At 47.4% G+C, this 13,864-nt stretch overlaps 1 protein-coding gene across 14 annotated transcripts in view; it reads right to left on the bottom strand.

Moving 5' to 3' along the window:
- Window positions 1-13,864, bottom strand: part of EXD3 (exonuclease 3'-5' domain containing 3) — a 291,634-nt gene that overhangs the window by 95,316 nt on the left and 182,454 nt on the right. The window contains exon 20 of one of the 14 annotated variants that reach the window (XM_080400994.1): window positions 263-11,791. The exons of the other annotated variants lie outside the window; for them this stretch is intronic. Within the exon in view, the coding sequence (XP_080257120.1) occupies window positions 11,774-11,791 (18 nt within the window). The 3' untranslated portion in view covers window positions 263-11,773. Of the gene's footprint in view, window positions 1-262; window positions 11,792-13,864 lie in introns of those variants that run through there. 14 annotated transcript variants of the gene reach the window in all.

Consider the following 13,864-nt stretch of genomic DNA (forward strand, 5'->3'; position numbering starts at 1 on the left):
AGGGCACCCAGAGCCCAGCCGAGGCAGGAGGCTGCTGCCACGGCTGCCCCGCAGCGCTGCAGGTGAGATGCTGGCAACACCATCTTCCCAAGGTACGTGCGGCCCCTGCCACAGGGAGCTCAGCCAGCCTGGATGGTTCAGAGCCATCCCCTTCCACCATACTGTGACTTACTCTGGGTGGGAGTCACGGGAAGCCTGCGCTTTGGGATGGCCATAGGGACGATGCAGAGGAGAGCTGGCACCATGGTGGCACCCCTGCAGCTCAGCCAGCTTTGTCTGTGGCTTCGGTTTTGGAGCACCTGATGGGAAGAAGCAGCACAGAGGGCAATGGGCAATGCAGACCTGCCACAGGGACACGGGCAGCAAACCCAAAATCACACCGAGAATGGTGATGAATCAAAAGGGTTTGCTTTTCATCTGTTCAGACTTTGAACACAAATCTTGATTTTTTGCCCTGAAAGCAAAAGCTTTTCCCTGCAAAAATGTTTGGTCATAAAACTCTACAGCACATCAGTGCAAGAGATTCCTTTTGCCATTCTGCACTGGATTTTCTTTTTAACGTCATAACATTTGTGGTGGGGACTGAACACTGCCTGCAAAACCAGCACAGCTTTCTTAACCCCCGATTTTCTTTGCAGTAGAAAGGAGCCTTAGAAAGTCAACCCAGCGGCTTTCCACTGCTGTGATCTCAATTCATGGTGTGTCACAGATGCTGCCCTTCCATTTTCTTTGTGGATTCCCTGGAAACTCCCGAATTCTTGTCTATAAACATATTTTGAGAGCAAGTAAGTCCACATTATGGTAACTCTAACGCTTTCAGCTTCTGGGCTTAAATCCTGCTGGCTGAGCTCTTTGCAGTGCAGCAGAGCCTAACAGCAGGAGAACCCTCACTGTGAAATGACACTTGGGCGCCGAGCCTCAGCAAATCCTTAAGAGTTGTGGTGGACTCACAAGTCGTTTACAACAGGCTGAAATCCCTCTTACCAAACACTTTCTGAAATGGGTAAGAACATATAAACTGATTTCAGCACAGAGTCAGGCACCTGGACCTATTCACCAAGGTAAAGTTCCCTCTTATCTACCTCTTCCCTGAACATCTCAAAGCACTGAGTGGGTCACAGGGGCTCTCCCAAAAGCTGGTGGAAAGAGACAGGGACCTGCAACAGGTCACTCGCATCTCCATGTGCCTCAGGACTGGAAGAAGCAGCCCTGGAGACATCTGTGTCTCTTCTATGAGCTTATACCAGCTGCCTAATTGTTAGAAGTCCCAAGTTTGGGGACACGGATGTCACTGCAGGGACCCTAAAGCTGCCACTCAATGTTAAAGGGAGCTGCTGTGCTGACTTCAAAAGAACCTGAAATGAACCCCAAGAGAGAAACATTTCATGTGAGCGCTCCCAGCCCTTTTCCATATTCAGATCAATCTAATCAATACTAACATCAATCCTGTATCAACCCTAGGGACCCCCAGAGGTCCTTTCTAACCTCAGTTGCTGAAGGATTCCAACTTTCCTCTTTTACTTGTAAAAGCCTTTTGAGGACAAACACACTGAGGTCATCATCACCAGTAAAGCAGGCAAATGCTTCAACCTTTACGTGGGCTGAGATACGTTGCTGGTGGGGCATATCCTGCTGGGATGGCTAGGAGCTGGAAGAGCTGTGCTTGGCCCTGGCTAGCAGCTGTGCCAGGAGCTGCGGCTGGAACGGTGCCTGCAATGGTCAATACTGGCCCTTCGTCTTGTTTGCTACTGCACAGTCCTCAAATACCCAGTGTGACTTTGGGAATATAAAACAAAACAAAAATCCAAAGGGACAATTTAAGACAAGGACAGTTAAGTGGTAGATAATGGAAAAATTACCAAACTCTGGAGAGGTAATATATACGGGAAACTGGATGTCCCACCTGTGAAACAAGGCTTGGACACTTAAGGTGACCACTGAACTATTAGAACAATTTGCCTATACAGGGACCATGACTGAACACCCTAACTATTCTGATTTATATAATTAACATATAAGCTATCAAAAGCCCATCAGATTTTAAACACTTTAAAAATATTTTAAAGCTTTCTATGATAGTGTAAACACTCCGGGTGGAACACCCATCTTCTATACCAACCTGCTCTCTCCTACCCCCACAAGTGAGACCAGTATGTCCCATTTGCCTCTCCTGTTGAGGAGAGTACACTTGGAAACCCATCCTCAACAACTGAGTTGCAGGCACATGAATTCAAGGGTTTACGGAGGCAGGTTTCTAAAAGCCTCCCTGTCCCATTCTCCTGGGTTATACCACAACACCGGTGAAACACTATCCAGCATTTGATAATCTTGCAATTAAAAAAACCCAAACAAGCTAAGAAAATAAGAAAGCATCCCAATATCTGTCATAGAGCAGTAATTGATTGTGCAATCTATGGATGAAGCTTGGGTAAACGATTTGGGTATTTGACAACTAAGGAAGAGAAAAGCTTGGATGTGAACAGTCCCACTGGCTGAGAACTTTCTCACGCCTGAGCAGGGATGGGAATAAAGCTCAGTGCAGCTCACAACTGCAATCACTGCTTCTCTTGCTAAACTTCACTTTCTTTCATTTAGAAAACTAACTAAGAAATTATAGCAAGCAAAAAAAGCAAACAAACAACCCTTGTCTTAGAAAAATCACAACGTCATGATAAAGTGAGATTAGAAATGGTGGAAAAGTTATTGTATTAACGTTGATGAGAGCCCATACGTGTTACACGGCAAGAAAAACAAATTACTCCCTCTCAGATGGAAGAAAATATTTCTTCTCAGTTGGAGAAAGAAAAACACAAAGCAGCTCAACTGCATCCTTGAAATTGTGCAATTTACTTTGCATATTTGGCAGCAAAAGTAGAAGAAGCAGTTTATAATCCACGGTTTTCAAGCAAATGACAGGTTCTTGGTTCTCGAAGGAGTACTTAATTTTGGTATGCTTTTTTTAATTAACATTCTAATAGTACATTAGAATTAAAGGAATACCATCAACTTAAAACTCACATAGCTGATTGAGCGTTTTTAATGACTAGTGTCATTGTAATCCCTAGACTGACTGTAATTGAAGCAGATCAGAGAACCAGCACTTCCCTGGGTAGTCTGGGGTTTACATGTTTAACCGAAGGATTTTCTGTGCGGCCGATTTCTCTGTGTACCTTTGCCGGGCACTTCCCCGCTTCATGCAGCAACAGGGGATGAGACTTGAAAGGGAGCAGGTAGCAATCCATCCAAAAGCTGTGGATGGGCAAGGACTGCATGCAATAGCTGGGGTTTGGTTTTCTGTAACCATTCCATTATAAATATGGGAACTGCTGTACATTTATTGTCTTAAAATGTTGATTTTAACTGTCGCGGAAACTATGTCTAAAACAACCTAGAAAGCTCCTTTTTCTGCCCCAAGAGTTGGTTCTGTGTTTCCAGATACGGAACAGCTGGTGTGAAACACATCTAGAGAGTCTAAAAAGGACACTACCTGCCTGCAAAAACAGTTCGAAATTGGTGAGAATCTCCGAAAGAAAGTAATTTTTTGGGAAAGGCGTCATACCAGGCATTTCCCCGGCAGCTATCGGAGCAGCAAAGGGAACAAACTCTGCTGCCTCTGGAAAGGAAGGAAGAAAAAAAAACCAAACCAACAAATAAAAAACCACGAGGGAAGTGAAACTGTGACAATTTTTAGGTCCTAGGGACAGAGTCCTATGACTGGGCACAGTCCTGTGTCACATGAAAGGTGTGGGAAAATGCTGAAGCGTTGGTTACACTTGCATTTCTAGCTTCATAAATAGCCTGAGAACCAAACCATTACTTCATAGCTGTGGCAGCTCCCAGGCGCAGCGCTGCCAGGAGGGTCTGCCGGATCCCAGCCCGGCGCAGGCAGGATCCTCCCGCACACCTGGCCAGGGCACCCGAACGTTCATTCTGCTCTAGAGAAACAGCCCTGATTACACACAGACTTAAAACCCAAGCCTAAGCGCTTGGCTGGAATTCGATGTGAATTTAAGCTCACAGTTAAACCTTGAAGACATCCCAGTGAGTAAGGCATTTTCCAATTATCTCATCCTGTGCTGACTTTATAAACTAAATGAAACTGCACACAAATTACACTGACACCAGGAACATTTAACAGGGCTGCCCTTTGCAATGCTATCCAGGTTTATTTTGTTTACAGTTCTGTTTATTGCCCTAATCTCCCCAAATTACCCAGTCTTCACCATGAGACGTAAACAGGCAGAAATTTGGCTGCTGGTTCTGAGGACAAGATTTTTTTTTGAGTTCTGATGGGAATAATAGGAACAAAACAGATTTTTTTTTTCAGAATTGGCTGGGCTGCTGGTGCAGAGCGTGCCCTGCCAGAGAACATCCAAAATGCCTCCCAAGGTGTTGCGTGTCTCACTGTCACGGCTCAGCACACTGCATCTCGCTGAGGCTGGCAGCTTCCCTGCCTTGGGGAGACACAGGTTTCTAACTGGTATAAATATTCCTGCATGGCTGAAGTTCAGCTGTGTCCCACCTGGATGGAGCCCGCCAGAGCATCATGCATAGCATGGGGAGAAGCAGGACCCCGTGGTGCTCAGCAGCTGTTCTCCTCCTCACACAGCTCTGGCTCCCGGTGGCACTCTGCACGGAGCCAACAGCTCTGCGACAAGCACGGGAGACACAACAGCTTGTACCAAACAAGTGCTGAGCTGGTGTCGGGCCAGGCGCACGCTGCAACGAACGGTCAGTCATCTCCAAAGAAAAGATGGAAACCTCCAGAAAATAGAACAAACGTCACAACTACCTGCACAAGCTAGCTGGGCTGCTCAGCCCCTGCACTCATGGCCAGAACAATTAGGTGCAAGAAACCTCTTGAGAAACCCTGGCTTTGTGCTGCTGTGGAGTGGAAGGGAAACGAGTCCCATCCACCTTGCGAGCAGCGACTGCCCCCGGCACTCCTGTTGGTGCCCCACTCACCCCCACAAGCCCTACAGAGCTGTCACTTGCAGGTGGCCACAATACAGTTCTGGGCAATAGCAGCTCCCCTCCCCTGCAGTTCTGCTGGCGGTGACTGGTCCTCAACGCTGGTTTAATGCCATACTATAGGCTCATCAGCCCTACGGAGATTTTACTCTGCCCTGCAGTTACAGTAGCGAGAGCTGTACGGCACTTCAGGAGCAAAAGGAGAAAGCCAAGCCCCAAAACACGATGTGCATATGGCCCTGCTCCCGTCTGCCCATGTGCCACCCCGGCCACGGGTGCAGGAGAGATGCTCTCCATACACCAATCAACATCACATGTTGCAAACCGGGTGTCACTGCAGCAAGCGGGGGGGACCACAGCACTTACACTTTGTCACAGTGCCACAGTTTGCACTGACACCTGTGCTCACAGTGGACTAAGAGTGGAGGGGGACTTAAAAGATAGCAAGAGCATCCATAAATGCATGCCAACCCCAAGAAAATATTAAAAGAGATGCATTTATCAGTTCCAGCTACCCTGCCATGCAGTGTAGCTACTCAGTGTTACAGTAGGGGCATATCCAATGTCCCCAGGTTGCTTCTACATGAACAAAGTGACAAGGAAAAAGGGAATAGTGAAGAAACTATTGGCTCTGCCCCTGAGGGTACTCTGCTCTCTGAAGGCCCAGGTCCACATCAGTCCTTGTCCCCTGTTTTTGTCAGCTCAGGGTGTTCTTCAACCCAGCCCAGCACACACTGCTCCCATGTTTCTGCTGACACAGCTGTTTGTTGACTGATGTGGTAAACCAACTCAGTGAACTTGTTTATGCTGCATGTAACCCTGCAAAAAGACAAATTATTTGCACTCCATGTCATCTTTTTAAAATCTTTTTTTTGCATGCATTAGGTAGATAAATGTAGTTTGCCTTCTTTCCGTTGCTTTAGCTGCCTGGTAGCAGTGAGCACCTGCTCATTAAACACCATTTTCCAAAGTTGGTTTCTAAAAGTGATTTTGAAAAATAAGATTCTTTAAAAATGCCGAAAAAGGGAACAGCATTTCCTCTTCAGAAGACCACAGTAATAACTGAACAGGAGACTCCTGCTAGAGAAGAGGCGCACAGACAACACCGATGCTAAATGCAACCTCCTAGGAACTCAAACAACAGCCGAATGGCAAACACATGGCAAGGACGGGGCTCTCAGTGGCCTCAGACTGTCCACCCTCGTGACTGGGTCAGTGTGACTTTGCAGGTATTTTTAAACTGCATCTGAAAGCGGCAAGTGCTGATGCTTCCTGTGACAGTTTGTAGCCAGACAGCTCAAGGCTGCCCAGTGCTGAGGTTCTGGCAACCCAGAGGTCAACGTCCCTTGGCTTCCCTCTGTCTATAAGGGAAAAGTGCAAGGAAAGATGTATGTACTGGTATCGTCTGAAAACACGACGACGCAAAAAGAGGTCAGAGCCCCACAAGGACTGAACAGAGGAAGGCTGGTGAGCACAGAGACTGTTAGACAGCTCTCCACAGTGCTTTCATCATTTCATCCTTTCAGGCTTTATCCTGCCGCTGCTGCTTACAGAGGCAGGGGCCTGGGTGACGTGAAGAGGAACAAGTGTCCTTCCCAAATGGATGACCTCCACCCCTTGAGGCTGGAGGCTCCTGGAGCTCAGGAGCTGGATTCTGTATTTTTCCTGTCTCTTTGTGGTTGGCGTATAAGAGATGGCTCCACATGTTGTGAGTTCCCTTATTCTGTCATCTCCACCTCTGGATCTTGTTTTCCCTAGATATCCAAGCTCTGAACTGAGCACTGTGTGATGTTTAACACGTGGACATTCAAAATGAGGAAGGGTGATGAAAAGTGGGTAACTCTTTTTTCCAGTGATCTCATCACTATGGTTAAGAAGGGGAAGTCAGATTAGCTTTGTGGTCTAATACATAGAAATACCTGTATTCCTTAGAAACAGAGCTTCAACATTCATGTGCGATAGCACATGTAATTTGCACGTACAGATGCCACGACTTGTTGCTCAAATCAGGTCTCTGCATTCAGAAATTCTTTTCTAATCTGGGTGTCTGTTCATGCGTGTATTCAAACTCCTAGTGCGTGTTTGCACTTGTTACGGTAACTACATGCAGGAATCAGGCACACCTTGTTTGTACATCTTTAACCAGACAGTTGCATATTTGGCATGACTCTGCAGTCCAGAGAGCGTTCATGAATGAATTAAACCACTTGCCAGAATCAAATGCTTGGGGAAAGGACAGGCAAGAAGCAGCTCTGCTTTGTATCACTTAACATTAAAAATACGGAGGATTCACATCATGCAGCCTTGCCTCAGCACATGCTGTTTAGCCTTTTCCCCCAAGGATGCTAAATGGGCTCTAGTCACTCCAGAGCTGCCAGAACACAGTACCTGCAGCACAGGAGTGAAGTGTGAAACTCTCTGCATGCATTGACCTAAAGTGGCCTAATTTACTGTAGTATCACAATTCTTAAAGCTAACTGTTGCTGTAATTACTTCCATGTATCTATCTCATTCCAACAGGCTGCACCTCCTTCTCAGCCGGTAATCCTTGTCAGAGTCACTCACTGAAATTCCAGACCATTTAATTTCAAAACCAATTATATGTAATTAGAGGAATTTCTACAGCCATTCCCTTTATTGGATGCACAGGAATGATCTGTAATTCATCTCCACTGACGGTGCCCCTGAAAAGGCTTTGAAGGACGTTCTAAGAGGAAAGAAAGTTCCATCAAGACAAATTTGCCTCCTTTTTCCCCTTCTTTTATCTAGGGAAAACACCAAATGTGAACACAGGGTCTTCAGTTCAGAGTGCAGGTAAATTTAGAGTTTATTTCCAGCTTCACGTCAGACGAAAGGCTGGGGATGTTTCAGTCACTGCTGGTGAAACTTTCTGTGGCGATGCAGCAAAGATGGGTTAAGAGCTGTCAGCCCAACAGGATGAGCAGTTTGTGTCTCAACTGGCTGGACAGAAACCAGCAGATTTGTTCCTTGCCCCACTATGGCTGGCAGCAAGACTGATGTGATCTCTTTTATCTTAAGAACTCAGAGCCGTGCAGCTCGCTTTCCTAAGCACCACGGCTCACACCGAGCTCATCTGCATCCCCCAAACCTCGGTGCCTCCAGGCTTTCCCCACAGCCCTGGTTCAGAGACCTACTGGAATTCAAACCCCATGAATTCAGCCAAATATTCTGGATTATCAAAAGTGTCCAGGAAAGTTTTATGATCCAGTGAGAGCTGACTTAAATCCACTCTCCTAAGGCTTGCTGCCTTGCAAAATCTTGCCCTTGTTTCAGAGGAAGGTGGCCTCTTTCCAAAAGAGAGGCTTGATCTGGGTCAGAGCCAGGGATGGAGCTGGGATGCGTTGCTGCCACGATGGTGGTTACCAGCTTCTCGCCTGCAGAAAAGTGGTTTGCACTGGAAAGGGAAAAAGCAGCGTGGCTGGCAAAGAGCAAGAGCAGGGCCTTAGGCAGCAGGTTTCTGGCATAGCCTATCTGCGAGACCTCTGGGTAACTGCATATTGGCCTAGTGTGGGCACAGCAGCACTTCGAGCCTTCTCCAGGCTCATAAAGAAGTGCAGGCACTTTCATTACTTGGGGGTAAATGTCTGTGGATTATTTAATTCAAATGATCAAATACACCTCACATAGTATTTTACATCATTCCCCATGTGAATCCTTTTGCTCTACAATTTGGCAATCACTGGCAGGCAACTTCTGGGAAACACATTTTAAACTTTGGGGCTAAAACCAAGGTAATCTGTATTAGCTCTGAAATTAGAGCTCGCCTGTCCAGCAGGCCAGATATTTTTTTCACACTGGTTTTACACTAGCACAGCAGTGACCTGTACCATGAAGCCATCCGTACTTTCATCTAGAAAAGCCTAAGTCCAATATTTGTATATACAGGCAATTTGATTTTTCTGTGTAAAATGGAGTACTACTGTCACATGCCTTAGCTTTCATGCAGATTTTTTCTGAATGTTTTGCAGTCCTCTTTCCTATTTTGATAAAAGAAAATTACGTTCAAAAGTAAAGGCTTATAATTTCTGGTGATCTAAACAGATGTGACTTGACAAAGGGGTCCATTGTAGGGCCATGTTAGTGCTTTATTTTTTAACGATGAAGGCTTTGGTTGTTTGTTATGGTGAGAAATAGTTTCCCCTCCAGATAGCCCCTTGAGAAATTCTTGAGAGAAAATCCAGACTGTGAAAAGTATGGCTTGTGAGGAATTTGAAACAACATGACAGGGGAAGCAAATCATCGTGAAAATCCTATTACAGAAAGCCTGGGCTCATGACCACCTCCAGTCCTGAGTTCATCCTCCCCACCTCCAGGTGAGCTGTTGTCTGCACGATGGCCATCCACAGGAACCAAAAACATCACTCAGCCTTTCTATCCTGCTGTCTGGAGACCCACAAAGCCAGGCTCTTGCTGCGCCTGCTGCTGCACCGACACCGAGGAGGATGGTCTCCAGCCAGAGACAAAACAGCGCGTGAAGGAGTGAGACCACGGGCCAAGGTAAGGAGGGAAGAACTGGCACCACCACCAACTGCTGTTGCGCAATTCCAGCTAATCAGACACAGATACAGATGCAAAGCACCCGTGAAGGCTTTAGAGAAGTTTACATTTTAGCTGGGTTTTGCAGCTGGATGGTGATGGCTTCGCATGCAAAGCTGATTTCTCCAGGGTGCAGCTCCAGAGGAGGGTAACCAGTGTAGTGCCTCTGAAACCCTCCAGCTTCTGATCCACTTTCAGGGTTCGTTTCCCTTCCTCCCAGGCTTCTTTCCATGCGCATGTTAAAGTGTTCTGCTATACTGTAACTGAAGTATAGTTCAGTGAGTTTCAGTTCTCATTTAAGACTTAATTTTTTAAGATAGCAGAATAGCTTGTGCTCATGTCAGAACAGTTTGAAAGCCTCCAGCATAAAAAATAATCTGTCGTAAATCTACAAATACCAGCTTTTCAGAAAGGAGATGTGAGATGCCAAGAGATTTCACACGCACAAAAAAAATTGAGAGACTGGGCTTCAAGTTCAATTTGCATTTTTTCTATGGTTACCTCATGCTGGACCCAGCAATCTGGTCCAAATCACCTCGAGATTTTTTTCTAATGCTCCCCCCAAAGTATGGTCTCAGCATCCCCCGGCAGAGCATGCGTCTCCTTGCTGAGTGCAGGTTATTATAACGGCGGGGTCTCCAGCGCGCCACGCTCGAAGCTCTGGCTTTTGCATGGTTCTTTTCAAGACCTGACCTGCAGCTGTGGCTGGGTCTAGCTACCAGTCTGCACCAGTAGAGGTGATCTCGACACATGGTGAGGAAGAGGACTGCGAGCACAATGAATCCACAAAACTGCCAGTGTGCAGGAAATTGGCCAATTATCCAGCACTGACTTTTAGCAGAAACCGTACAAAGGGATCTTTATGGATGAGAAAATCACAGGAAAGGAGGAAGAGAGGCAAAGATTGGGGGAAATGAATGGCATGGTGAACGATGATCAAGTATTTATGGCCATCCTTTAAAAGGTTTATCTTATTCCAGCTTATAACTAGTGACTGAATATCAGGATTGTTTAGGAGAGCTTTTGAGAATAAGCAAAAATTTTAAAAAAGTTGGTGGATAAACAATGCTTCTAAATCACAGCAAGAAATACTGTCAGCAGCTTTGCTTAGTGTAAGGACTCGCATCCTTCCCAGCTGTGTTTCTCTTACACACCGTGGCAGCCACGGGAAGGGCCAAGGGCAGCAGCGTGCTCACCTCCTGGCATAAGCTTGTCCTCCTCCCTGACAGTCCCGTAGGACCACTGACAAGCTCTTCATGGGATCTTCAGCATCCGTCAAGCCTTAGCACACAGATTTAAACTGGAGCAAGATATGTCAAAATAGTAAGAAAGGGATGGAGAGGAGGTTAGGTCTCTGCAGCTGGCAGATACCCTGGCCCTGTGCAGATAGGCCCTAATTATGCTGCTGCTTGGCTAAAAGAAGTTATCAGAAAATATCCATTGAAAAATTCCTTTTTCTATCTGATATTGTAAACACAAGTTCAGCACAGGAGACTCCATGGGATAAGATGGTTTTGATGACTTCCAGCCGTGTATACACTCCGCAGACTCGCTTTCCAAACAGCCGATTATCACCATGCAGGCAGCTCATTTATTTGCTAAGAGTTCTAATTTTTAAAAAAAAACTAATCGGAGAAGATTTATTTTCTTCTGATAACGCACAGGAGGGCACTGCTAAGGTTCTGGCTTCTGCCAGTTGTCAAGCTCCTTGCCTAGCGGTTAACGTCAAGCTAACACCACGACAGGGCTCTAACATATCACTTCTGCAGCCGGAGTGTCCTGGAAGTCTCTCCAGAAATGAGGGCTTGGCCACCGACATTCCCACAGGCCACGAGACGAATCACTTCGCCTTGGATCCTTTGGGAGTAAAAGGGGGGTTTTCTAACCCAGTAGTCAAAAGCATGCAAAGGTGGGTGTCCACAAACGTCAAGAATTGTCTGAGTCTTTAATCAAACGCAGCATCATGGCTGCCCAGAGTATTTGGAGCTGCTGTAGGACACAGGGTTTTGGGACAGCAGGACAGGGCTCCTACATCCAACCTAAAGCCCTCTTCCTGATGCTGGAGCAGATGACACTCGCATCTGGGGGGGAAGCGGTACCAGGACCCCGCGGCAGCAGCTCAGCCCACTCTTGGTTGGGAAGGAGCAGCGAGGGGGGCAGAGCTCCCCCGCACGGGGCCCAGGATTCACGAAAAGCCGAGATCATCATTGGCAGATGTACCTTCCCCAGGGCTCCAAAATCTCTGTCAGCAAACAGAAAGCAACTGGAAGGGGAAAAAAAAAAAAGACTAAAAGAAAGCCTGTATTTGAAATATGCTTTGTTTTCTTTTAAAAAATCCAGGATCTCATCCAGTTTGAAAGAGGAGGCGAGCACTGAAACAAGCTCTTTGTTTTTTGCATTAGTTCAAGAAGAAAACACTTTTTTTTTTTATATATTCCTCCGAGGTTTAAATACTGCCTCCAGCCTCCACTTTTGGCATGCAGACGGGTCACAGGTACTGCTCTCAGAGCTGCAGCAAACCAGCAAAATAACCCCTGGCCCAGCAGCCCCTCTCTTTAACCCTTCCCATCCCGTATGGAGGGCATCCCTGCCCGCCAACACCTCCCGTGGTGCTCAGGTCCCCCGTCCGGCATTTTGGCCCCGGTGTGGTGGTACCTCACCTGGGTGGCACCTCCCTCTGCCTGACACAGGGCCAGGAGCCCCTCTGCCCCCCTGGGAATTGTGGCCCTTGGAGCTCCGTGGGGAAACACGCAGAGATAAAGGTCTCACAGGGAGGTCAGGGTAAATGGGGGGGCTTTGTGGGAAAATGGTACCACATTATCACCCCCCCCATGGAGTCCGGCCGCGGCTTTGAGCCTGCAGTGCTTTGTGGCATGGGGACAGGGTCCTGGGCTGCCCGCATCCCTTGGGGCAGAAAGTGGCAGCACTGAGGGCCAGGGCAGCCTGCAGTGATGGTTAGGGGGGACGATGGCTCACATCTTCATCTCCCTTCCACTGCCACCCCCAAGGCAGACCCGGCTACCACCCAGCCCGTGCTGGGGAGCCATTTCCAGGCCAGAGCTCCTCTGTCAGCACCCTCAGTGCCCCTGGCAGCTCTCCCCTCGTGTCTGCAGCAATCTGAAAACAGGCAGGAGCCCCTCAAAACTCAGAGAGCCACCAAAGAGGAGCCAGGAGCTCTGCTCAGCCCCAGCAGGGTCTGAAGCCCCTTGAGTGAAGCGCCGCCCTTTGCCAGCCTTGGCCTCCAGTGCTCCCCAAAAACACCCCGGTGGTGAATTCCTGCCTGCAGCTCACCCGGGGCCGGGTGCCCTCTGCCCAGAGCCAAAAGATACTGTTTTATAACGGCCTGCTCATCCAACCTGCCATCATGCAAACAGTGTGGCAGGCTGGATCTGGCACCAGTCGAGGGGTAATTACGGTAATTGCTGAAGGCATAAACTCACTCCCCATTTTCTCTTGGCTGCACTGACCATGCAGGTTGAAGCGTGGAAGAGTAAGTGCCAAGCGTTATGGTGTGAAGCCATTTTCCATTTACAGCTCTTGTTTTTCATGGCTTATAAGTTACCACTCCCCGCCTCCATTCCTTTGGGTTGAGATTTGTCATGCTTGTTCTTAACCCAGTGGAGAATTTCTTTAGGAAAGTTCAATAGTATAAGTAGCAGCAATTATTCATCTGGCTTTCGTCACGGAAGATAACAGATATTCACAGAAAGTTGCTGTCTCTGTGAGGGAGGCAGCAGAAGAGAGGACTTCTGCCCCATGCCCTGGCAGAAGCACAACCCAGCACACCACAAGGTTTTCCAGGAGAAAATTCAGCAGCAATTCCCATACCCAGACGCCGACAAACACCCACTCAAATGCAAGCGTTTCACGCCATCCCATAAGACTGGTTTCCAGATAGCTGAGCATGAAAATGTGATGGTCATCAGCTAATCAAGACATTTTCCAGATGCCTCCTGGGTGCAAGTGTAAATTCTAAACCCACTTATAAAACCAACATGACCCGAACCTTTGGACTTGGCACAGAGAGTCCTGAGCGAGACACTGATTCCTGTACTTGCACAAGGAAATGCCATTTACAAATGGTGACGGCTCTGCTCGCCACGTTGAGAGCTGACTCCCCATCGCTTACAGAGCCTGCATGCAAGCTCCGATTTGGTGGAAGAAGAAATAAAAGAACTGATTTTTTAATTAAAAAGAAAAATGCAAGGGACTTCAACGCAAGCAACCGAGTTAGTGAGACATTATGATCCAAATATCAAATGAGCCAATGCCAAATGTGCCAAGGGCAGAGTCCCACCCCGTCCCGTCTGCATCCCATGTCTGTAACGTGCCGTGT

Source organism: Falco punctatus (genome assembly GCF_963210335.1).
Source record: "Falco punctatus genome assembly, chromosome: 9".
Taxonomy (NCBI): domain Eukaryota; kingdom Metazoa; phylum Chordata; class Aves; order Falconiformes; family Falconidae; genus Falco; species Falco punctatus.